At 36.7% G+C, this 26,657-nt stretch overlaps 1 protein-coding gene across 1 annotated transcript in view; it reads left to right on the top strand.

The window, feature by feature from the left end:
* Positions 1 to 25,076, top strand: part of LOC131154147 (elongator complex protein 2) — a 64,196-nt gene extending 39,120 nt beyond the window's left edge. Inside the window, exons 8-10 of the mRNA XM_058106703.1 lie at positions 11,069 to 11,286; positions 23,328 to 23,505; positions 24,000 to 25,076. Coding sequence (XP_057962686.1) covers positions 11,069 to 11,286; positions 23,328 to 23,505; positions 24,000 to 24,517 — 914 coding nt within the window. The 3' untranslated portion in view covers positions 24,518 to 25,076. The remainder of the gene's footprint in view (positions 1 to 11,068; positions 11,287 to 23,327; positions 23,506 to 23,999) is intronic.
* Positions 25,077 to 26,657: the final 1,581 nt, after the last annotated feature.

Here is a 26,657-nt window from a genome sequence, read left to right as displayed (position 1 = left end):
CACCATATTCAACTCTTTCATGAGATGCAGTGATAAATCTTGTAGATTAGTATTGATTGTTTTTGGGACTATTTTGCTAGGTTGAACCTTGAAGCAGAGCCACACCAGAGATTTGTTTAGTGCCCATCCAATTAGGAGGCTATAGGGATAAGTTTTATTGTGATGTATTACTTATGGATATGGCACGTGTCTTGCTAGGGTACTCTTGGTTATATGTTTTTAACGTAACAAAATATTATGGAGAACAGTTGCACATTCAGAAACAGAGAAAGAACATGAATCTTAGCTGACAGTCAAGGACTCTAGGTACAAGAAGTCTGCCCAGCAGGTTTAGTTTGGAAAGGAATCCACATCCAAGTCCGTAGGGCATTTGAAAGAAAGAGTTCGAAGACTGAGTACTAATTTGTTATTAGGGATACTCCTTCAGAGGTCATAGATTCTTCTTATTAGTTATATTCTGCTATGGGAAATTTGCTGATTGTGTTTTCAGCTGTTGTTTTAGATGATCTGCCGGTAAGTTGTTGCTTACAAGAGATATTTAGTATGCCATAGATTTGGTTCCTAGAACTAGTCACCTAATCTTTCCCACAAGAAGTTGAATCCTAAGGAGCATGTTGATTGTTGAATTGAACAAATAGGTAGAGAGATTTTTGAGAGGGATTTGTGAGGCATAACCATAGTATTTTTACCCTGCTAAGACTTTGTGAAGATGGATCTTGCAGAATGTGCATAGATAGCAGAGCTATAAACAAGATTACGTCAACTATAGGTTTCCATACCTAGACTTAAGGATATGCTTGATATGGTAGGTCCTTGAGTTGGTATAGCAAGATTGATCTGCACAGTAGCGACTTTGAATTAGACTAGGAGATGAGTTGAAAACTACATTTAACGCCAATGATGGTCTATTTAAGTGGTGTTCATGCCCTTCGAAAATTCTAATGCCCATAGTACCTTTACAATGGTTATGACTCATGCCTTGCAGAGATTCAAAGGAATTCCTTGCGGTCTATTTTGATAGGGTGTACTGGTTTTTAGTTAGACTAGGGATCACTTGGTTCATCTTCACCAGTTTTTACTTTTTACAATTATAAAAGGGAAGCAATGTTGCATGCAAACTTCTAGAAGTGCAACTTTCTACAACCTTGTGTGCTATTTCTTTGGCTTTTGGTTTTTGTGGAGGGTATAATAGTTGATCTTGATAAAAGTTGCACCTATTAGGGACTAGGGAGTGTCATGAACATGGGACTATTTTTGAGGTTTGTAGCTTTCTTGACTTAGCTACTTTCTGTAGGCAACTCATTTAGCGTGTTGGCACTATTATGGCTTCTGTGGCAGATTGTCTAAAGAAAGAGGAGTTTCAATGGAACCATTTTGTTAGAGCTTTTGGAGAGATTAAGTAGAAAATGATTGAAGCAACTAAGGCATCTAGACTTTAGTAGTATCGTCAAGGTTGCTTGTGATGCATTCGGGAGTTGACTCAGGAGGGACACCTTATAGCATTTTAGGTGAGAAACTCTTGAGTCTAAATGACATATGATAAAGTTTTATGTTGTGTTGAGATCACTTCATTATTTCTTTTCTTTTTTGATAAACAAAGAATTGTATTAAAAGAGAGAAGAATGTACATCAGAAAATTAGAAAGAGAAAGGAAAAGAAAAGAGAAAAGATAGGGAGAATAAGAAATCCTCCCTTTACATCAATAAAAACTAGTTACAAAGAGCAACCTAAACAGAGAACTAAACTAATTTAATAGGGCAAACCAATCCCGCTGCAAGTCTTCTAGAGAAACATGATGAAAAAAAACATTTGTTGACGCAAGATATACTACTCTATTCCAAAGCAAATTGTTAGTAGTAGCCACACCTATGAATATTCTAGTGTTCAAACCAAACAAACCAAATAATAGCCATAACCTTTCTTTTCTTTTGTCAAAACCCCTAAAAGTTGTGGTATAAAAGGCCTTCAAAGTGTTAGGACAAACCCAATTTTCACCAAATATACCAAAAAAATTATTCCAAATGACCAATGTGAAAAAGGAATGAAGAAAGAGATTTGCACAAGTCTCTTCACTCATGCAAAGGAAATGAATGTTGGGGGACAGGGCCTTATTAGATCTTCTCATCTAAAGCAAATCATTGGTATTAATTCTTTCAAGTATCTCAGTCCAAATGAAAGCTTTTGCTTTTGAGGGAGCTTTATTTTTCCAAAGCAAAGGATACAAAGCAAAGGATCCACAATAGAATCACAAGTCAAGTAGGTGAAAAAAGATTTACAAGAGAACTCCCCAAAAGGATCTAAACTCCAAACCCTATTATCACTCACCAAATGAACATGAAAAGAATCAAGCAACCCGGTCAAAAGAACCATCTCACTAATCTCTCTCTCGTTTATATTTCTTCCAAAATGGAAGTTCCAAGAATGCCCATCTTCTTGCAAAAGAAGAAAAGCAGAAATCAGCGTGTCATGAAGATTTGATAAGCAAAAAAATGAGGGAAGTACTAGACAAAGGCATCTTCCCCACCCAATGATCCTCCCAAAAGTGAATACGCTTCCTATTACCCACTTTATAGTGCACTTCAAGAAGGAGGATCATAAATATGAGATGCAAACTTTGAAGGACTCTAATAAGTAATGTTAATTCCCACTTTAGCATCCCACATTTTGTAGCATTCCAAATTTACTGCAAATTACCTTATGCCAAGAGAATTAGGTTCTAAAGTTAAGCACCATAACCATTTCCCCACCAAAGAGATGTTTCTGGACACCAAGTTACCAAGACCCAAGCCTACCCCCCCTCCCTTTTAGGCCTACAAACAGTCTTCCAACCTACAAGATGATCTCTACCACCCTCTCCCCCACTAGACCATAAGAAATCCCTCATTAATTTCTCAAGCCCCCTTGTTAATCTCATAGGGATTCTAAAAAGAGAACAGTGATACAACGATAGAAGATAGACAAGCATGGATAAGAGTAATACGACCCCCTAAAATGATGAACACTCCTTTCCACCGTCCACTCTCCTAGTCACTCGCTTAAAAGTAAGGTCCCAAAATAGAGTCTGCATTGGGATTACCATGAAGGGGACACTTGAATTAGTAATAGACCAAGTCATAAAAAAAAAAAAAAAACAAGCTAGCCTAGCGAAAGAATCCACATTTATAACCCGACCCACTAGACTGCTCTTAGAGAAATTAATTTTTAGCCCAGACGCTTTCTTAAACACCTGTAAGATAGTCAACAAATTATAGAAGCAACTTATGTTATCTAATATGAAGAGAATAATATCACCTGCCAACTGAAGATGAGAAATGATGCAATTCTCATAACCTACCTTAATTCCCTCCACCAACCTTCTATCTACCCCTCTCTTAATCATCCTCCTCAAGACATCAACCACGATACTAAAGAGAAAAGGGAGAAAGGGATCTCCTTGTCGTAGATCCCTTGACGCACGAAACCAAGACTTGGCCTCACCATTTACTAAGACAAAAAATACTATAGAATATAGACACCCTCTAATTCATTTCCTGCACCTTAGGCCAAAACCCTAGCCATAATCTTGTCCAAAAAGCTCCAACTGACACTTTCATAAGCTTTCTCAAAATCCAATTTCAACACAAGACCTTTCTTATTCCTATGAACATAATCTTCAACCACCTTATTAGCTATCAAGGCAGCATCTAGGATCTGTCTATTACCTATAAAAGCACTTTGGTTAAGAGAGGCAGTGTCCTCCATAATAGTAGCCAACCTCTTAGATAACATCTTATAGACACTGGTTACCAAGCTAATAGGCCTAAAGTCTTTGACTTTAACCACACTATCTTTTTTGGGGACCAAGGTAATAAAAGTGGAATTCAAACTCCTCCCCACCACTTCATTGTGAAAGAATTCAAGAAAAACTTTGAGGTCTCCCTTCAAGGTTGCCCAACTATCTTGAGAGAAAGCCATAGTAAAACCATCTGGCCTAGGAGCCTTTTCTCTATTCATCTCAAAAATTGAGCTTCTATTCTCCTCTTCCTCAAAAGGTCTCTCTATCCAAGTAGCTTTATTAGTTGATATAGGACACCAATCCAGCCCCTCAATCATAACTCTACCCTCATCCTTCTCTAAAAAGAGATTCTTGTAAAATTCAGTAATCAGGCTAGAAATGCGGTTAAGATCCCTAATAACCCCTCCTCTATCATTCTCAAGTTCTTTAATAAAGTTCATTCTTCTCTTGCTAGTTGCCATCCAATGGAAGTCTAGAATTACAATCCCCATTCATGATCCAATTCATTCTAAATTTTTGTCTCCAACTCTTCTTTGAAAACGGCTTGTTCAAACTCATTTGAAATGTCTTCAGAAAAAGGTCCCTCCTTGGCCAATCTATCAATTGCACCCAATTCCTCAAGAATATTATTTTTTCTAGACCAAATATCACCAAAAGTCTCCTTATTTTAGTTTTTTAACTTCTCTTTCACATGCCTCAATCTTTTCATAAAACAAAAACCTTCCCAACCTTCCATAGTGAACTCACCACCCATTCCTAACCTAACTCCGAAAATCCGGATGAGTCAAACCACATGTTTTCAAATATAAACGGATTAGAGCCTCACATAAACAAGATTAGATTCAGGAACCAAAGGCAATGATCATAAGTCAGTCTAGGGAGTACTTATTGAGTAAGGGTGGGAAAAGTATCTTCCCATTCGGTGGTAAATAGAGACCTATAAATCCTAGGGGCCACTGTCCTATTGCCATTTTCAAACCAAGTAAACTGGGCATTTGAGAGTGGAATATCCCTCAAATCGCACTCCCTAATCAAAGTCTCGAAACCCCTTCATGCTTGAGGTGATTCTGGAACCTCCCAACTTCTCATTAGTGGACCTAATAACCTTAAAATCACCCCTCTAACACCAACGGGGGAAACACATTCCAAAAATTGCAGCTAATTCATCCCAATAGATGCCCCTCAATCGAGGGTTATTTGGTCCATAAGCTGGGTAAACCACCATTGACCCTTACCTTTGACATCTAAATGAGCAGAAGTGGGAAAAAAACTAATGAGAACATCCAATTTGCTTGCATATTTGGTGTCCCAAAGTATCACAATAGCCCCCAAGGAACCAGTGGACACTAACTAGACCCAATCTTTGAATCTAGAGTCCCAAATGCTCCTAGAAAGAAAACCGTCCACCACCTCTAATTTAAACTCTTGAAGCATAACTAGGTCTAGGGCTTCCTTAACAATGATATCCTTAATTGAGGACATTTACTAGGGCAGCTCAGACCCTAATATTCCAGTTCAAAATCTTCATTCTACCACCTTATTGCCTCTAACTCTCTCAAGCTTCCGCCCCTCCATAGTATGGTAGAGGCGAATTTTTGCAATTTTTTTCCACTCTATATTTTTCCTCTCATAGGTTCTAAGGGAGACAACCACCTTAACAGTCTGGCCTAAAAGATTAACTAGAGCGTAACCCAATTTGTCTATAAGATCCTGTGGGTCCCGGATGTCCCTCATCTTCCAATGGATCAAGGGTTAACGTCTCGAGAACCTAATTCTCTTTGGCAAGAAAGGTAATTCATTTCAATTAGGTCAGCCACAGGTGTAGGCAGGATACCTTTGCCAAATTGCAAGTTTCAGAATTTATAGGCCCAGATTTAGGATCAGTTACAGGATGGAATGAAGGTTGGGAACAAAAAGAATTATCCATGAAAGTATTAGCAGCCAAAGCTTCCTCATCAAAAAGATTCCTTGAACCTATAGAAAAGCTTGGAAAAACCTTACCAGATTGATCAGAAAAGGCAGACCTGTTATAATTCCCTACCTACTTCAGAAAAGCCTCTTGCTTTGGATTTTCATTTCGATCTTTGTCCAGACTTTTTTTTTTCAGTTCCTAGGCAGCCTCTGAATTTTCCACATCTTTCATCAGAGATGAAATCAGACAAACATCCTTATATTCCTGAATCTGTTCCAGAAGCAAGTTGTTATCATCTTTATACCAACCTTCCAATTGAGTATCAAAATCGGGGAGACTGCATCTTTGTGTAATAGACTCTGTATTCTTCACGTCAGATTCCTTGCCCATCTCCATACTTGGTGTTCCTGTATTTTCCACAAATTTCTCTAAGAATCCAGCCAAACAGATTTCCTTTTCATGTTTTCAGTCCTCTCTAAGATTCCTCTGATTCTTCCTGTAATTCTTCAATTTTAGTTGGGATGCATGGAGCCACCTTCACATTTTCTTCTCCTTCCTTGATTTCTCAAGCATCTCCGACTCTCCTTTGATCTCTTTCGCATCTCCAGCAACCCACGTGATTTTGTCTTTGTCTCCCCCAAAGGCAACAAAACCAACACCCACCCCCCCCCCCCCCCCCCCCCCCAAAATCATTTAAAGAAAGCCTCTCAAAGTATCCTGAGTTTTTAGATAAGTTGGGCTTCTCTTTTTGCACCCAGACTAAACCTGCTAAGCCAGCCCATTTTTCCTTTCTTGGGCCTAACAGATATGCTGCCTATAGATTAAGTCCTCCAGGCCCAAAATTGTAATGTAAATTTCTTTTCCACTTCAATTTCCTTCAGCCAACTTTCAAAGCAGCAGCTTAGGAAGAATTTTTTTTGAAGTTTTGAGAAGTCCCCACTTTCCAAACTGAATGCCTTTCCTGTGAATCCAGCAACTTTAGGAGGAAATTTTTTAAAATTCAAAACAGATTTGGGCCTAGATACTGCCCGAAAATCTCTCCCTCCCAAATTTACACTTTCCAAAATTCAATGACTTTCCGGTGAAACCAGCAGGCCTTGGGGGGGAATTTTTTAAATTTTGAAACAGATTTGGGCTTAGATATTGCCCAAAAATCTCTCCCTCCCAAATCCCCACTTTCCAAAATCAACGAATTTCCTTGCTGAATTTTCCAACTGGAATCACCGGAATTCCTCCATCTTCAATCAACAGCAACTCCATCCGTCACTACCCCTGCATAACAAGGCTCACTGGGAAGCCCATTATGCACTAGGCTCTCTCCCTCATACTTCTCTACATCCTGGGAACCACAATTTCTACACAAAAACCCCAGTATTTTCTGTGTATTTGTTGTAATATGCCTTCATCTTCTTTCAGTGATTTGCAGAAAATCCATCCACCTGAAGCCTCCTTTCCTTCTGGAATTTGCAGAGAGAATCTTCCCCTAGAATACAGACAATAGTTTCTCAATTACAATCATACGTCCGAGATTGTTTGACACCATGCAAATGATCAAAGAATTTCCTGGGTTTCTAGTCATTTTCACCCATGGATAAATGGAATTTTCTGTCCAAAATTCACAGAATTGTTCCTGAATCCATTTAACTTCATTATTTAGCAATAGGCAACAAGATTCTCTGCTCCCAGATTGCTCTAGTATTCTAAGAGCTGGGACCATAGGGACCCACTCAAAGGAAAAAAAGCTTCCGATCTATCTTGACTGAGGAAGACATGGCAGAAAACTTCAAGAATACTGTTTTTTCCTTTTTTTTTACTCTGAATCTGTTATTTCTCGTTCCCTTTCTTTTCTATTTTTTTTTTCTTTTCCTTCAGCGAAGTGAAGGATTAAGCCATAATCAATTTGACGCCAAGCCTTTACTAGAGATCTTGAACTTTCATATCCATTAGAAAGAAGAAAAGGGAGAAAAGGGTTGGGGGAGGGGGGTAGTTGCATTGCATCTAATTATTGAAATAAATTTTTACTATGAACTATCATGAAACAAATCACTTTATTATTGGAGATTCACCTTTTGCTCCTGGAGCTAATTATATTCTGACCACCTTGCTTTGGGATATTTGAATTCAATGACAAAATCTGGTGCTAAGTGTCACATCTCACATCAAGCGTGTATTGGGGAGATATCGGTCGTATAAGGATGGTTTAGGTTTCAACCTTTTGAGATGCCTTTCATGAGGCAAAACCGTGAGGTCCAATAGGCCTGAGAGGACAATAGATCACCGGCATCGGGCCAGGACTCTTATGTTAAACATGTTAGTTGGATAGAGTTCCTTAATGAGCACATCTTTGTTCAGAAACATTGGTTTGGTATTGCAAACAAAGGAATTGACGGCCTTCATCATGTTGTTGTCATTCTTTTTGTTATGAGTGTCAAGGTCATAAGATTCAGCGCTTGAGGGATGGGTATTCTTCGTATCCTGATTTTGGGCTCATGGTGCGTAAGGTAGTAGGGTAATTGTGGAGGGTTATACATTTCTGTACTTCTTCTGGGGATTTCTTAATTCAAGAATTACATGCTTGTGCATTAGTTGTCATTTGGGTAGAGGTAAGACCATTATCTTAGTTTAGGATTGGTTCTGTTGGTCTTCTTTGAATAGCATTTGGCTATGCTCACTATGTTGTACGTATCAGCTAGCTAAATCTTGCAAACAGAACACTAGTTTTATACCCCTCTTGCTTTGTGAGACAATCCTTGGGGATGTGATTATGAATTTTGTTCTTTCATTGCCTAAAGCAGCCTGAGGAGATGATTATATATATGTAGTTGATTCGTTTTCAGAGTGCCACATTTTATATTGTCTAGAAAGTAGGAAGACCTCCAATGCAAGTTCAAGGCTTTTTTGTGGAGGGGAAATGATTGGAACACAAAGTTCTGCGAAGTAAAATGGAAGGATATTTGCAAACCTTGAAGCATCAAATTACTTACAGAATGGATGACAGCATCTGCTGTAAAGCTGTTATGGTTTATTTGTACCTCTGCGACATTTTTATGGGTGATATGGGTTCATACTTGCAAGTTAAAAGGTAAAAGCATTTGGGCAGGCAAGGTTAATTCAAATTGCTCCTGGACTTGGAAAAGGATTTTAAAAGCGAGAGAATTTGCTTACCTAAACAAGGTGCAGAGTGGGGAATGGTGAATCAGCACATTTGTTCTTTGATAATTGGCATCAAAATAGCCCTTTGCTGCAGCACTATGGGGCTCAATTTCCTACAGAACTGGCAACTAATATCAATGCAAAAGTAGTTGCAAATATGAGTGAAAATTCATGGAAACTACCCAGAAGACATTCTATTAATATTTATTCTTTCCGAGCTGGTCTGATTTTCAGTCCTAACAGAGGATTGAAGACAGTTGGTGCTGGAAATTTCCCACATTGGTAAATACTCTTTTTGCTCTGCATAGTACAGCATTAGAAAAAAAAGACGACTTGTTCCTGGTAATCAATCCTTTGGACTATGGTCTAAACATAGTTTGCCTAGACATTGTTTTGTGGCATGGCTTGCCATATTAAACAGAATTAGCACAATGGATAGAATTGCTTGCTGAATGGGAAAGAAGTGTGAATTGCATTTGTAAAATTTTTGTGGTTTATAACCTGAAACCAAAGAACATTTATTCTTTGATTGTCAAAGTTTGGGGCAAGCATACTTGGCTGCACTGTCAAACCTAAATCTGCAGATGATACCTTCCAGTTGGAATGACAGCTTAAATTTCATTACTGGTATGGGAAAGAACATTCAAAGGGAAACATACAAGCTCTTTTGGGCTGCAGCTACATGATACTTTTAGAGGGCCAGGAATGAACTATGTTTTGCAGGAAAGGGATTTGATTACATATTTTTAGCTGGACAAATTACATGTTCAGTTAAAACCAGCTTGGAATAAGCAATAGATTGCTGCGGTTGGACTAGACTGATCTGTTTGACTGCTTTTCTATCTAGTCTGGAATTTGACCTGATGTGGTTTGTGCTGTTCAAAGCATTCTGGTTTTTTCTGTGTGTTTAGCATACTAAACACCTTTTGTAAGGCAAGTTTTCCATTTTCCAGCTTGGTTTAATATATGAGCTTAATTCTTACTGAAAAGAAGACCTCCAATGCATCACATGTAGGCTTGTAGCGAAGTTGTTCTCTAGATAGGTTGTCATAACTTTATGGCTTGCCAAATACCGTTGTTTTAGGGACATCAAATTTGCTAGTTACTTTTGAAAGACACTATGGAAGACACATGGCACTAAATTTGTTTTATTCAATGTTTTTCTTGTCATCCCAAATTGGTGGTCAGTCTTAGGTTGTCAATTGTAATTTTGGTGATCTTTTTAAATGTGTAGTATGAGAAAAACAGGTCAACTGAGACTTAATGCCACATGGATGAAAGTTCTTTTGACTGTGTATTTGGTTACAAACCATGTGCACCCATTGACCTTCCATTACCACCAGATGCTCGTATTTTCTAGCCTGCAGTCTCCTTTGTTCATCACATTTATGAGTTATATGTTGAGGTTAGGCATAAACTTGCCATGGGTAATATGGATTATAAACTTGTTGCTGATGTGCATTATAGGGCTACTGGCTAGAAAATAGAATGTGGGTCATGGTGTCAGGGTTCACATCAAGACTTAATGCTACCTAGAAATTCCTTTTACACCAGTGCTATTGGCCCATTCTCCATCCTTAGGGAACTTAGACTTAATGCATATTTTTCTGATATACCCTATCAAATGAACATTAGTCTTGTTTTCCGTGTGGAGGACTTGACACTTAAATACCTTCTTGGCATGCATCTTCTTCTTCTTCTTCTTCTTGAAGAAATTAAACAAATAGCAGGATTTGTTCAAATAACCTGTTCAGGAAGGCTTCTATATTTCATCTATAGGAAGGTTGCTATTTGTTATTTGATGTGTTATATTTATCTCTCTCTATTAAGGTTGCTACTTGTTATTTGCTTTTTGGTTGTGCTTCTATGTTCTTTTAAGCTCTGGAGGTTGATTTTGTTGCCATTATTACATTATGAATGTATTTTTGCATTTAATTGATGTGTTATATTTATCTCTCTCTATGTTTTACAATTATATAATTTTTATTATATGTACATATATGTTATGTTCCGTGTCTGTGCTGGGTTGTGTTCCGTGCCCCTTCTCTGTGTTGGATGCCTGTTAGAGTTGTTAGCATGACTAGTCTTGTGATAAATTATTATTTTTGTTGTTCTTATTGAATTTTATGATTCCTATTTATAAATAAAAAGTAAGTTTTTTGAGTTTGTGGATGAAATTATGTTTACATATGGACTGGACTGGTTTATTGGACTATTTTTTCACGCAGCCACCAACGAGGCCTCAGACAGAAATGGGAGTGATGGCCTTGACACCCTTGAAACTATTCCAGATGCTGTTCCCACTGCATTGACCGAACCTCCTATTGAAGAACAACTGTCATGGCACACACTTTGGCCAGAGTCTCACAAACTTTATGGTCATGGTAATGAGCTGTTTTCTATATGTTGTGATCATGAGGGGAAGTTTGTTGGTTCATCATGCAAGGTATGCCTTTCTTGCTGTTTGCGTATTGCCTGATTTTATTGCTTGTGTTATAATTTGACAATTATTGTCTTTTTTTTTTTCATTATAATTAGTACCAGAATGTTCATATTCCTCTTTAATATTTTATTTTTGTACATTTCATATTAGGATTTATGTTATAATGATTTTAAAGCATATTTCATTGGGCTACCAACTGGAAAACGATTGTTTTCCTGCTTATGACCTATTATGTGCCAAATGGAATGGGATGTTTTTACAAATAAATGAAGATCAGATTGCTAAATGAAGTAGTGCTTCTGGACCAATATGCAATTGTAGAATGCTACTTAGTTAAGGGAAATTTTTGTAGTACAATAATTGGACTAGCCATGTTTTATGAATCAGAATGTTGGGAACTTAAGAAGATAAAATCAAAAAGGCATTCAAAGATTGAGTGTATGTTTGAAATGAGGAGATTGAGATGGATGAGCTATCATACTGCGGAAGATAAAGAGTAAAAAAGGAGTGCATATGGGGCTGTTTATTAAGCTAGCCTAGGTGAAAATCCCACCCAAACAGAGTGCGCGCCCAAGGTCTCCTTATACTAGGGCATGGTCTTGAACTTCAGTAATTTCACCAAAATATGGGTGGAAATTTCAGAATTTAGAAGGGTTTGAAATGGAATTAGTACACGTGTGTTTGTTTGTTTGTTTTTTGTTTTTCACTTTGGCCAAAATTTCTGGAATTTGCAGAATTTTGGCCGAAACTTCAGATGTGCAGGTCAAAATCTTGAGAATTTAAATTAAACTGAAGTAAATGAAGCAAAATTTGGGGATTTTTGTATTTTGTCTAAATTTTTCACAATCATCTATTTAATATTTCTCAAAGTTTAATTTAAAATATCCATAATTTATTATTAGTTCCTAGCATTTTTTAAAATCAAAATTGAAGTTTCAGTAAATTGAGATCATCGAAATTTACATCAAAACAAAAAATTTGATCCTTGCACAAGGGAAAATGCATGATTTTGATGTCAATTTTGATTTTGATTTAAAAAAATAACGGAAATTAGTAGTATAGCATGGAATTCTTTGTGAAACTTTAGAAATGGTTAACAAACATAATAATACAAGTTTTAGGGCTAATATATTTCAAATTAAATACATCTATGTTTTTTAAGAGGTGAAAAATTTGTAAAATAGTATGTGTATCAAACAAATCTATAAGATAATGTACATTTAACATATTCTAATAATACGAATGAAATTTATAAACCATTTAATATTATTTATTCTACAAATAATGATAATTTAGACATGAATGGTTAAATAAAATGTTTCTGTTAGTTTATTTTTTCTTATAATTTCAAAAGCACTTTTTATTTCGATAAAATAAATAAAATAAATTAAAATAGAAATTTCACTTCACTCCTAAATCTCTCATTTGAATTCTGATGAAATTTCATTATATAGTTAAAATTTTGACAAATTTCCCTAAAAGTTCGATATTTCGATAAATTTCAGATGATTCGTTGAGATTTAAACAGAAATTATGCAAGATGGAAATCCACTGCCATTTTGATTTCGAGGGTGATGGAAATCGAAAATTTCAATGGAAATTTCGACAATTTCGTGGAAATTTAAGACCATGGATACGACATATGTCAAGCTAGTCCCTTGGATAACTTGTCTTCAAGAGAAAATATGTGATATGGCTTTCTGTTTCCTTTCCATTTACTTAAGACATGTAAATAAGGAAATATCCCATTAATTCAATGAAAATAATTAAAAAATAATTTCGTGAATAATAAAATGTCAACTTTTTCCTTGCAAGAACAAAGGTGAAAAATTTAGGACAGTTTAGTTCTTCTTGAAGAATCTCTAGTAGAATACTTAGGTCTCCCATTCTCTATTGCGTCTACATAAAATAGGGCAGTAGTAATCTTATTGACACATGGTGACTTGTAGCACCCTCCTTTGGAGTATATATATCATATGTTCTTGACTTGTTATAAATGAACTCAACCTAGGCATCCCAATGGCTTAGTAAACAACTTACTTAACTTAGTGAATTGATAATTGGACTTTAGGATTGATTGTGACGAGATTTTGCAAAATTATTTTCTCAAACAAAGTCACAAATCGATTTCAGTGTGTTCTGTCATGAAAAACTAGGGGCTGTTTGGTATCATATATATATATATATATATATACTTTTTCTTTTCTTTTTTGTTTTTATTGATGTATAGTGAAGAAACAAATTATAATAACTTGTTTGCTCGTGTTGCTAGCCTTTTTTTTTTTTGGTTGGTTTTCGGTTGTTTATGCAAAAAAAAAAAGTCGTTTTTTGATTGTTTCTGTTGTCTACTCTTGAAGATTATTAATCTTCTCTCTTCTTAAGGCATGTATTCATTATAATGAGATCATATGACATGACGAAGTCTAAAGATCATGTCATTGGGCTCATTTTTATCTCCATATCTATGTCCTCTATGTATCCTCTCATAACCTCTTTTGTCCATTCCAATAGGTCCATTAAAATAAGTTCCTATGAATATTTTCTTAGTCTCTAATATCCCTTGTATTATTATCTTTATCTTCTCAAAATTATCTTTCAAGGTTTTTTGCCAAGCCTATCCGAGGAGCATCAACATTTATCTCTTAACCTAAGACCATCTTGATTTTATGACTTTATCCCCTACTTTCTTAATATCAACCTCACTAGCTTCTAGGCCCTTGTTTACAAGGGTCCATAGTCCATACCTCATTTTTATGTTTTTCTTTTCCAGTGTACAAAGTTTAGATCCTGATTTTTCAGTTTCTCTAGCTTTCTACCCTATCCACTTAGTTTCTTGAAGGTTGATAGTGTTAATTTTTTTTTAATCATTGTTTGAAAAATGGCTAGAAATTCATTCCCAATTATAGTTTTGCATATTTTTGGTGGACACACACAATTTTGGCTAAAAAAATGTATTGGCTTACTCTTTTCTCTAAATTTTCATGTCTTGTTTTTTCTAGATTAGGGATGAATTTTGAGCCTTATTATGCTAATGTCAAGGGCGAAAAGGGCAAAAAAATCATTTTATTAAAATAATTTATTTGGCCACTTGATAAATAATGGAGGTGGTATAAATGTCCCATAAATCAAATGTGTAGCGAGGTCCATGGGTTTTCTAAAACTTCAGGAGAAGTCCATGCATTTTACCAAACCTCCGAGGAGGTCATCTTTTTATACTAAGTAATAGTAATCAGTGTTAATGGTGATGATAAGACAATGATGATGGTGTTTTTCCTGCAATAAATTTTTTTCCATAAGTATTGAAGAATCTTTGGCCATAATGGACTTGTGGAGTGACAGATGAATCTATAATCCTAGGGAAAACCCACCTTAGGGTTGGTAGAAAATGTAGAATCAAACTTTTGATTGCATGCATAGTGCAAGTGTAGCCAAGACGAGAATCTCCCGATGGGTGAGTTGTAATCAATACTTATCTAAAAGTATGAATAGTGTAAATAATTTTGTATAAAAAAATATCCTTAAATTTTCATAGTAGGACAAATGAAAGTGATATATTTATAACTAAAATTAGATAAAAATTGCACTAGCAGTTTATTTCAAATAGGGCTTGAACTTAAATAAAGAAAGTTTGTTTGGTTAAAAAAGTAATAATATCATAAATGAAAAAAAAAAAAGGAATACAATAACAACAACAACAAACTAAGTTGTAAGTTCCACTAGGTGGGGTCAGCTACATGAATCCTTTTCCGCCAATTTATGCGATCATGGACAATTTCATTCAACAAATTTAGTGCTATTAAATCTTTACTATCTTATTTCAAGTTACTTTGGGTCTACAATCTATCCTTATCCCTTCTATTGCCCCTCATAGTAACTAACTCACTCTTCCTAACTAGTGTACTATGTGACCTATGTTGCAAGTGTCCAAATCATTTGAGTTGTCCCTCCCTTATTTTGTATTCTATAGGAGTTACAGTCCAACTTACCGTGAATATGTTCATTCCTTAATTTATCTTTTACTGTTATACCACTCATCTATCTTAGCATTTTCATCTTGACAACTTTTATTTTATTTTTGGATATGTTGTTTCTTAGTTGCCCAACATTCTGATCCATATAGTATAGCTCGTCTTACAGTTGTCTTATGAAACTTCCTTTTTAAATTTAAGGATATTCTACGATCACACAACACCCTAGAAGCACTTCTCCCAACATGCTGCAACTCTATGCATTAAATCTTTTTTAATTCTTCTTTAGCTTGAATAATAGATCCAAGGTATTGAAATTTACTAGTGCTATTGATTTCTTCATCAAGTTTGGTTTTGTCTCCAATATTCGTCCTTCTATGACTGAAATTACATTTCATATATAGCTTCTTATTTCTACTTATCCTAAAGCCTCTAAATTCTAAAGCTTCTTTCCATAATTCTAACTTAGATTCTACTCCACCCCTAGTTTCTTCAATCAAGACAATATCATCTGCAAACAACATACATCATGGAACCTCATTTTAGATGCTCATAATCAATTCATTCATCACTAAAGCAAATAGATAAGAGCTCAAAGCAGATCCTTGATGTAGACCTATTTTGGGTGGAATTCTTGATTCTCTCCACCTATAGTCCTAACACTAGTAATTAATCCATTGTACATATTCTTAATGACATCAATATACCAACTACATATACTCAAATTTTATTTTTTATTATTATTATTTTTCTTAAACCCACTATAGAACTTCCCTAGATATCTTATCATATGCGTTCTCTAGGTCAATAAATATTGTATGCAAGTCCCTCTTCTTTTCCCTAAACTTGTTCATTAATCTTCTTAAAATATATATAGCTTCTGTAGTAGATTTCCTAGACAAAATAAAATTGTTTTTCTAAGACCTTCGTTTCTAACCTTAATCTTTGTTCAGCTACCCTTTCTCACAGTTTCATTACACGACTCAAGTTTAATTCCACGATAGTTATTATAATTTTGAATATCTCCTTTATTTTTGTATGTAGACATTTAAGTGCTTTACCTCCATTCTTTTGGCATTTTCTTAGTTTTTATAAATTGTGTTAAATAAATTAGTTAACCATATAATTCTGTTATTACCTAGGCATTTCTAAACTTCGATTGGGCTATTACCTGACCCTATAGCTTTTCCATTTTTCATTTTTTTTAGTGCAAACTTAACTTTGTTAACTCTAATTTTGCAAATAAATCTTATATTTTTTTGCCTTATCCTCACTTGCCAATTTAAGTTTAAGCCTTCTACTTGGTTTTCATTGAATAACTTATTAAAGTAACTTTGCCATATTTCTTTTATGCCTTCTTCCTTAACCAAGACAATATCATTCTCACTTTTTATACATTATTCATTACCTAAGTCACTTTTTCTTTCTCTAGCTCTGGCAAATTTAAATGTCACTTTCCTCCTTTTTGTATCTAATGTAGCGTACAAAATATTAAATGATCAATGTTTAGCTTCACTAATGACCTTTTTTTGCATCTTTTGATTCTCTTCTCACCTCTTTATACTTTTTAAATATTTTCATGTTTCTACATTTTTACCATGTTTTGTACAAATTCTTTTTGCCTTTACAACTTTTGGGGGATTTTGATTCCACCACCAATTTTTTTTGCTATTCGAGAATCTTCCTCTTGATTCACCTAAAATCTCTTCTGTTATCTTTTTAATAAAGTTAGCTATCCTACTTCAAAGAGTGTTTGTGTCTACACCATCCTCTATAGTCCAATTACCATTTCAATAATTTTGTCTTTACATTTTATTATATTTTATCCCTTTAGGTTCCACCACCTAGTTCTCTTGCACTGATTTATTTTATCCTTTATCTTCTATTTTTTAATACATATGTCTAAAACTAAAATTCTATGTTGTGTGATTAAACTTTCATCTGAGATAACTTTACAATCTTTACATGATAAACGATCTGCCTTCCTAGTTAAGAAAAAATCTATTTGACCTTAATTTTGTCAACTTTTGAAGGTTATTAAGTGTTCTTTTCTCTTCTTAAGTTATTCATTGTAAATAAATCATATGACATGGCGAAGTCTAAGATCAGCTCCCCATACTCAATTCTTGTCTCCATATCCATATATTCCATGTATCATCTCATAGCCGTTATTGTACTTTCCAACATGTCCATTCAGATTCGCCCCTACGAATATTTTCTCAATCCTTGATATCCCTTGTATAATACTATCCATATCTTCCTAAAGTTGTCTCTTAGGGTTTTCTACTAGGTCTACTTGAGAAGCACAAGTACTAATGACATTTATTATCTCTTGGCATATGCAATTTTGATTTTTATAATTCTATCCCCTACTCTTTTGACATTTACTACTATATTTTATGTTTTTGTTTACAATAATTCTTTTGCTATTCTTATGCTTTTCTTTTTTCCAGTATGCCAAAATTTGAATCTTGTTTTTTCAATCTCTAGCTTTCTCCCCCATCTACTTAGTTTCTTGAAGGCATATTAGATTAAAAAAATACAATTTCCACGCTTTTACCCGTAAGTGTTCCTTTTCCAAGTTGCTAATCTAATTCTAATCTCTTGAACTAATTTCTTTACCCGCTCACGTCCAAAATGATGTCGGAAGGGTCGTGTATTTGACATTGTACCTAGGCGCCGACCTAACCCACCCTTGCGCACTTTTCGCTGCATCCAAGTTGTATGAGTTCAATGCGTCGCTCATAGGTGTCATGGGCCGACTATTTTCACACCTTTATGAAAGGATCGTGCGGCGCTAGCTAAAGCACTCTTGCTTAACTAGCTACCCTATCTTTTACGACAATTCATCCACGAAACACTTTCATTAACATTCAATCAGATATCAGCAGAAGCAGTAAGCAATTATGAAAGCAGTGGCAAGCAAGTAGTAAACATTGATGCTACGCAATTCATTAGCAATACCTCTGTTGACATTTTGTGTTTAGCTAGGGAGACAAGTAGGCTAAACGCGTTGACAATAGCTAGTGAGTTTTACAAGATTGATGAACACTCACCCTCCCCTTAAAGAGCTTTATATGCAAATATTATCCTGACACTAGGAAATATCAAAGTGACCGAGGAGTCATACTGCCTTATTTGGCATACAGAGAAACGACTAGTAGAAAATAAACCTACAATAGTGTTTAAATGTTGGAAAGCCACCCCCAACGCACTAAACAAGTGGTCACAGACAAGCATAATGCCCTGAACAAGTTAGGCTCGTGACACTCCCACTTATGCGGTCGACGTCCTCGTAGACTTTGATGCTAGGTACACTTCAACTTTGTCCATGAATGGTTGCGTATCTTTCCTAGAAATCCAGCTGATTTCGTCATCACCAAGGTATTTTCACTTCACTAAGAACTCTCACCGCTTCTTCCTTGAGGATATGAACTCTCTGTCTGCAAGGATATCCATAACTTCACGTCTGTTAGGTTGTACTATCTTCAACTTTGCTCTGTTTGACTGACTTCTACTTGGATCGTCGGTGTTGGTGTTAAACGGCTTGAGATAGTTGACGTGGAACACATGATGCACTTTCATCCAGTTGAAGTGCTGCAGTCTTCCCTCCTGATCTGCCCACTTTTTCATCTGCTTAGAAGCTTTCTCCAGGTAGGCTTGGGCAATCTCTGTATTCTGTCTCCATTCTATGGTAAAGATGTACGCCCTGTGACTCTTTCCTCTGCACGGCTCATCCACTATGTGAGGTAATAGTGGCTGCTGGCCTGTAACAAGCTCAAAAGGGCTCTTATTGGTTGTTGAGCTCCTTTGGGCATTAAAACAAAATTGAGCAACATCAAGTAGTTGCACCTGATTTTTCTGGTTGTCGTTGACGAAATGACGCAAGTACTCTTCCAGTAGCCCATTAAATCTCTTCGTCTATCCGTCTAACTCTGGATGGTAACTCGAGGGGATGTCAAGATGTGAACCAAGGATTCTGAAAAGTTCTGTCCAGAAGCTGCTGGTGAATCTTGAGTCTTGGTCACTAACAATGTCTTGGGGAACACCCCAATATTTCACAATTTTCATAAAGAACAATTGTGTCGTCTCCTCTGCCGAATAGTACTTTGGTGCAGCTGTAAACATACCATACTTCAAAAACTTGTCTATAACCACAAGTATAGATCCTGCATCTCCCACTCTGGGCAGGTTGGTGATGAAGTTTAGTGGGACACTTTCCCATAGTTTGGATGGTATTGGTAGGGGCTCCAGCAGCCCTGCACTCTTCTTCTGCTCCATCTTATCTTGTTGGCAAGTGAGACAAGTCTAGGTATAATAAACCACATCATCCCGCATGTGCGGCCAATAATACCTCTTCTTTAATAATTCTATCATTGGAGCCATTCTTCGTGAATACTCTACGAATTTCCTGTAATAGTTGGCAAGGTCAAGAAAGGAATGCAACCCTTTCACTGTCATGAGGATCTTCCTTTCTTGAATCGCCCTTACCTTCGCCATATCCTTTCGGATATGACCTTGCTCAACCACATGACCAAGGAATTTGATGCTCTACTGAGCGAAAGAGCACTTCTCTTTCTTTACATACAATCTGTTTCCCCTCAACTCGTCGAACACCTTCCGTAGATGCTTTTTATGTTTCCTCTGAAACAACACCGATACTCCCAGTGGTGTTTTGGAAGGGTGAACATATCTCGCTTCCAACTCATCAAGCTATTTCCTCCGCTTTGCTAGCTCTGGAGGCGCCATATGATATGACCCTTTAGCGGGTGGTTTCACTCTTGACAACAACTTGATCCCATGCTCCACATCCCGTCGTGGATGCAAGTTATGAGGCAGCTTATCCGGCTTCACCTCCTTGTACTCATCCTACACCACTTGGATGATAGGCACTTGCTCTTAGCCTACTTCTTTATCTACCACCACCATGACTAGACATGTCTGGTCACCCTTTCTCAATCCCCTCTTGAGTTGCATTGTTAAAAGGAACTTTGCATCGTCTCCTTTCGTTGCAATGACTTACACCATGCAAGGTTGATCTCCCATCAGACATAGGGCTTTCATGCGTCCTGAATCCTTCTCCAAGGATAAGTTGAGTCTCCATGCTTCCAACTGCAAAACAAAATTATGAGTAGCCCTGATATCCACCATAGCGCGGGTACTCTTCCCATTGATCCTCAAGTCTACAAACATCAGTCCTTTTGCTTGTTTAACTTTTGGAGCTTTCGCCCGCTTTTCCAATGTGCTCACCTGACGCGTTGCACCCACCGTCGAGGTATCCTCCTCTTCCGCATCACTTTCCACCACTTGTCCCGAAGTGGAAGCTTGTAAGGCATTGAGGGATCCCTTGTGTGGGCACTCCAAAACTCTATGAGGGCCTCCACGCAAGTAGCATGAAATTTTATCCTTTCCATTGGGTGTGTTGAATCCTTGAGATGATGAAGCTTCCTTTGAACTTGAGGCCTTATAGTCGGCTCCCCCACTCTTGGGTTTGCCTTTCTTGAAAGACTTTCCACTCTTTTCCTCTCCGCCAAACCCTTTGGACGGAGCGGTATTATCACCAGTGTAGTCAGCCAAGCGTTTCACGGCAGCTTGTGCGGTGGACAAGTCTTGAACTCTTTACCTATGAAGTTCAATTTTTGCCCACAACTTCAACCCCTCAAGAAAATAGAATAGCTTATCCTTTTTCAACATGTTCCAGATATCCAACATCAAAGTAGAAAATTGTTTCACGTATTCCTTGATTGACCCAGTATGCTTGAGGTCTCTCAGCTTTTTTCTAGCATTATACTAAACGTTCTTAGGAAAGAATTGGGCTTGAGTTCTCTCTTCAAGTCTTCCCAACTATTCATTACATAGTGTCCATTTTCAATTTCATTGTACTTAGTATGCCACCACAGTTTGACGTCACCAACCAAGTAGATGGTTGCATATCCACTTTCACCTGTTTTGAGGCCGTCCTCACAACGCGAAAGTATTGCTCCATATCAAACAAGAAGTTCTCCAACTCCTTGGCATCACAGGCACCCCCATACGTCCTGGGTTCTCGTACCTTGGTCTTGTTAAACCCCGAACTGTTAGAGTTTCCTATAGCAAGAACCATCAGATTCATCTTTGCTTCCAGATTAACTGTCTGCGATTGCTAAGTTTCAACAGTATGGTGAAAGTCCTATGACATCTCACCTATCACATGCTTTTGTGATTCCATGACTTCATCAACAAGTTCCCTTAGTTGAGCCACCTCTGCGGCCACATTGTTGGCTGTTATCTCAGCCTGTGCTTCCAGCACCTTGATTCTCTCAGCATTGGTTGGTGCCATGGTCACTTACCAAAGCTTTCTCAATCCCACAACGAAGGTAACAGAATTCATGTAGCAATTCACCGAGCTCTGATACCAGGTGTCACGGGCCGACTATTTTCATACCTTTGTGAAAGGACCGTGCGGCACTAGCTAAAACACTTTTGCTTAACTAGCCAACCTATCATTTATCACAATTCATCGACGAAACACTTTCATTAACATTCAATCAGATATCAGTGGAAGCAGTATGCAATTATGAAAGCAGTGGCAAGCAAGCAGTAAACATTGAAGCAACGTAATTCATTAACAGCACCTTCGTTGACATTGTGTGTTTAGTGAGGGAGGCAAGTAGGCTAAAAACGTTGACAATAGCTAGTAACTTTTACAAGATTGATGAACACTCACCCTCCCCTTAAAGAGCTTTATATACAAATATCATCCTGGCACTAGGAAACATACCGAGGAGTCACACTGCCTTATTTGGCATATAGAGAAACAACTAGTAGAAAATAAGCCTACACTAGTATTTACATGATGGAAACCCATCTCCCACGCATGAGATAAGAGGTCACATGCAAGCATAATTCCCTGAACAAGCTAGGCTCGTGACGAGGGGATGGCTCAATGAATAATCTATAAGGATTCATATAATAATGATTTGACAAGTTTTATGCTAGCTGTCAGCTACCTAGAGCAACCCTCTTCTTTTACCTGGGCTTTGGACCAACTATGTGTAAATAGATTAGGACATTAAGTGCATCACAGGCGGAGTTGCAAGAAAAAAAAGAGATATATGACAAAATTAGAAAATAGGCATGTAAAGATTAATTTGCAATCACGCGCAACATGTGACATAATTAAGAGTACAAGAAAAAGAACTATAACGAGCAATGATTACATTGAAGACACTTATGCTGGATTGGATGTGTGATATAGGCCAATAAATCTGCTGGTATGAGCTATTTGATTTTGGTTGAGGGGGCTTTTAGGACAAGTGCAAGACCAAGAACATGGCTTAAGTGTTTAAAAAAATGATTCAGTCAAATTTTGTTTAACAGAATGTATACCTTAAGTCAGTAGAGTGGAGAAAAAACATCCATATAGTTTTGACTCCAAACGGTAGAATTAAACCCATTTTTATTTGCTTCTTGGGGCTTGCAATTTCTTTCTTCTTTTGGATATATAATGGGGTGATGTTCGAACCTTGTTCACATGGGGGGTAGGATGAGCCCATCTTCCCTAGGTCGTTTCATGTCCTCAGTGCTCACAGCTTTCTGCTAGGCTGGACCAGCTATTTGACTTCCGGAAATTTAATTGGCTTGCTGTCAAGGTGAGACTCAGTCCTCTAGAATGGAGTCACTATAGATCATACAACTCTTAAAAATGAAAGTTGGAGATTAAATGTGATCATAATGCCCAGAAGTATGAGCCAAAAATTCATTTAAATAATTAAATGCTATGCATAACACATTTATGTATTATGGAAAGCACAATGTATTTATTAAATATGTAATATATGCAAGCAGCCATGAAAACTACCTAGTAGCATGCAGTTATTGGTGTAGTAGATAGTTTCATAATACAGCACATAATGGCAGACTTCTTGTCTGTTCAATTACTTACCATGGACGTGATGAAAATTCGTTGATGGCTCCTGCTGAGTAGGTACTACTATTGTTGTTTTCATTTTCAAAATTTGATCTTTGATGTGTTATATGGCAAAGCTATACCAAGGGTTGGTTTTATATATTGTTAATTGATTATATCTCCTGCAGGCTCAATCAGCAACAGTAGCAGAAATTTGGCTATGGGAAGTGGGTTCATGGAAGGCAGTTGGCCGGTTGCAGTCTCACAGCTTAACTGTGACACATTTGGAATTCTCACATGATGACAATTTTCTATTAGCTGTGTCAAGGGATCGCCAATTCTCTGTTTTCTCAGTCAAAAGAACAGGCATGCTAGAACTTTCTTATGCTTCAAATTGGTTTTTCATGTGTTGCATTGAAGGGTTTGGTGTAGTTTTGTTGATATGACAACCTTTTCTGAAAAATATAATTATGCTTTTCTATTTTTAGTTACTTGTTTTATAAGTACAACATAAATATTGGTAGAATGGTCTGTTGCTTCCACTTCCAGGGGCTACAGTTGCCACCATCTCACAATGATCCTTTGTACACACTTGGATGTTTATTATGTATCTTTCATCTGGACTGCTAAAACATAAAAATTTTAAGCAGTTGGTATATTCATTTTTAGTCCCCATGTTCTCAGCTGCCAAGTGAAGTAGCGATGTTGGGAAAATAAACATGGTTAATTTGAAGTTGTCATGGGATTATTTATGTTTTGCTTCAATTGAATGTTTGGCTCCATAATTCGAGATATGATGAACTTGATAGGAAATTATAGTAATTATATGGCTCCTCTTAACATATTTTATGAAATATTAGGTGTGGACGAAGTTAGTTCCCAGCTTCTAGCAAGGCAGGAGGCACACAAAAGAATTATATGGGCATGTTCTTGGAATCCATTTGGGCACGAATTCGCAACAGGTTCAAGGGATAAAACAGTGAAGATCTGGGCTGTGAAGAGGGAATCAGTTAAGCAACTTATGACTTTACCACAGTTCAACAGCAGCGTTACTGCACTATCTTGGGTTGGTATTGATAGTCGGAGCAATGATGGGCTCCTTGCAGTTGGAATGGAAAATGGACTTATTGAACTCTGGCATCTCTCATTAAGAACAGAAGATGGTTGTATAACAGTGCCAGGGGCAACTGCTGCTCTTGTTGTACGGTTGGATCCGTTATTGTGCCATGTTTCAACGGTGCACTGTTTAGCATGGAGGAACTCTAAGAAGAGCCGAGATTGTAGTATGATGCAACTTGCTTCTTGTGGTGCTGATCACTGCGTTAGAGTTTTTGAGGTAAATGTTGATTTGAGTGCAGCAAGATTGCCATCCTCATAATGCAGACAAATTTCTAAGACCAAGTTCAACTAAAATTTTCTAGAACTGGATTTGTTACTCGTGGACTTGGCCACCTGTCACAAATTTCAGTCTCTGGTGCTTGGAACCAGCAAAAGTTGGAGCATTGACTCGGCATATATTAGCTTGGAAGTTTTTATAGGTCACAATGGCGCTGTCAGCCTGGCATCTGAATGGAAGCAACTCTCTCGAGAATCACCAGCTGGTTCATGAGCGTGTTTGGTTGAGCTTGAGGCGGTGTTTTGGGGAAGCAATTGTTGCCGGATTTAGGAATGAAAAATTGGTAGCTGTACCCTCAAGATGGGTTCTAATTTATTTCTGATTGTTTTCACTGATAAATTATGATAGCTGGTAAAATAGGTTTTTGAGCCGTACCATCCATTGATTTATGATTATATATATAGTTTGGGTGAATTTCTTTGTTGGCAAGAGGCTGATGCAACAATTTACTATGATGGTTCTACTTTTATGATGCTTTTAGGAAAATCCATATCAATATTATTATTTCTTATGAAAGGGAAATAATTTAGCTGTCGGCCCAGCGCCTTGTTATTATAGTATTTACATTTTTTGTGCTGAATATGTTTTACTGAGTTAGCGTACGCATGTTGGTATTCTTTTATGTATTGGCTGTATTCGCTCTCTTTAAATTCAATCTTATTAGTGCTTACTGCATAAAAAAATTTCCTCTTTCATTTGGTTTACATAATACCTATTTGTACCAAAAGAGTGGTCAATAATATAAAATTTTGATTTCTAAAATGACGTTTGTCATTGTAATGAACATGACGGTACAAAAGTTTGTTTGAATTCTTATTTTTGAATATCAGTACGAGTTATAATCTTATTCTATGCTGGAAGAAAGTAGATTCTCTAAATTATTATATTCCTATTTACCTATAGAAATTTTATTACTTTTCATTTTTTTTTCCTGTTATATTTTTGAGACTAGAATAGATATCCCTTACATGGTAAAGTTTAATTTGATTTGTGGTATGTTTATTCTTAAGACATTTTGTGACCAACCAAATAAATTTTTTGTAACTAAAGAGTTGCTTAGTATTGCTGTCAAAAATCATGAAAATGAATGTTAGGTATGAAAACTAAAAACTACAAAAATAAACAACAAATGAGAAGCTAGTGAATAAATTAAAGACCTAGTTTAATATATGTTCATTGTTTTTAGATCAAATACAATTAATAAGTATGACAAACAAATGCAAAGACGAAAAAAAAGAACAGAAAAAAAATAAACATAAAAAATAAAGGTATGTCAATCAAAAATTAATTATAATTATAATTGTTTTACTTGATTACTATATGAATTTCCTATTCAAAAGGAGAGATTTTAGAGGGATAGGCTTCTTCACATGTTCATGCAAATGTTGCCCAATTGTAGGATGCGTATCCGCTGAGTTTTACTCCTATTAATTGCGTAACTGAGATATAAGTAGTGAGATCTGCTGTCTCATTGCAAAACCACATATTGTTAATGGGCTTGATAATTTACCATATGATTCATACAAGGTTTCAAATCTTATCTTTTGATATTATGTTAATTGGGATGCTGCTGACTTACGAGTTATGAATGTGGTCTAGAGCTTGCCCACGCTTGAGAACTATCAGCTTATGTCGCCGTGAAGCATTCTTCATGCTTGAATTCTTTTCTCTCATACCCATCAAGCTCAATCAAAGGCAAGCAAGGTGGAAACTTCCAAGGGCAGCCAAATAGGAATTCCAAACCACGTTTATAGTGTGAAATTTGCCGCAAGATCAGACACACTACGGCGCAATGTTGTCGCTGCTTTCGTCATTCTTGAACTGCAAGTCTCCTTCGAAATCTCTGCTGTGTCGGCTACTCCACAAGCTCTGGAACCACATCACTGTCAACTCCAATAGTCTACCAGTTAATCTCACTACAGTGGCCTTGACACAACAGCAGTTAGCAATGGCATGATCTTACCAATAAGCTAGTTGGTCAATCTCATTTCCCTAGCTTTATCATCACACTTTTAAGTTCTTAAACATGTTCAATGCATGTTCCACGAGGAAAAAAGAATTTGCCTAGTGTATCTCAACTGGCATTTGATAAGTACGCGTGCTTGTTTTGTGAAGGGCCACA

This window comes from Malania oleifera, chromosome 4 (assembly GCF_029873635.1).
Source record: "Malania oleifera isolate guangnan ecotype guangnan chromosome 4, ASM2987363v1, whole genome shotgun sequence".
In the NCBI taxonomy this organism is placed as follows: domain Eukaryota; kingdom Viridiplantae; phylum Streptophyta; class Magnoliopsida; order Santalales; family Ximeniaceae; genus Malania; species Malania oleifera.
Note: the sequence above shows the minus strand (reverse complement) of the source record. Positions and strands in the feature narration are given on the sequence as shown.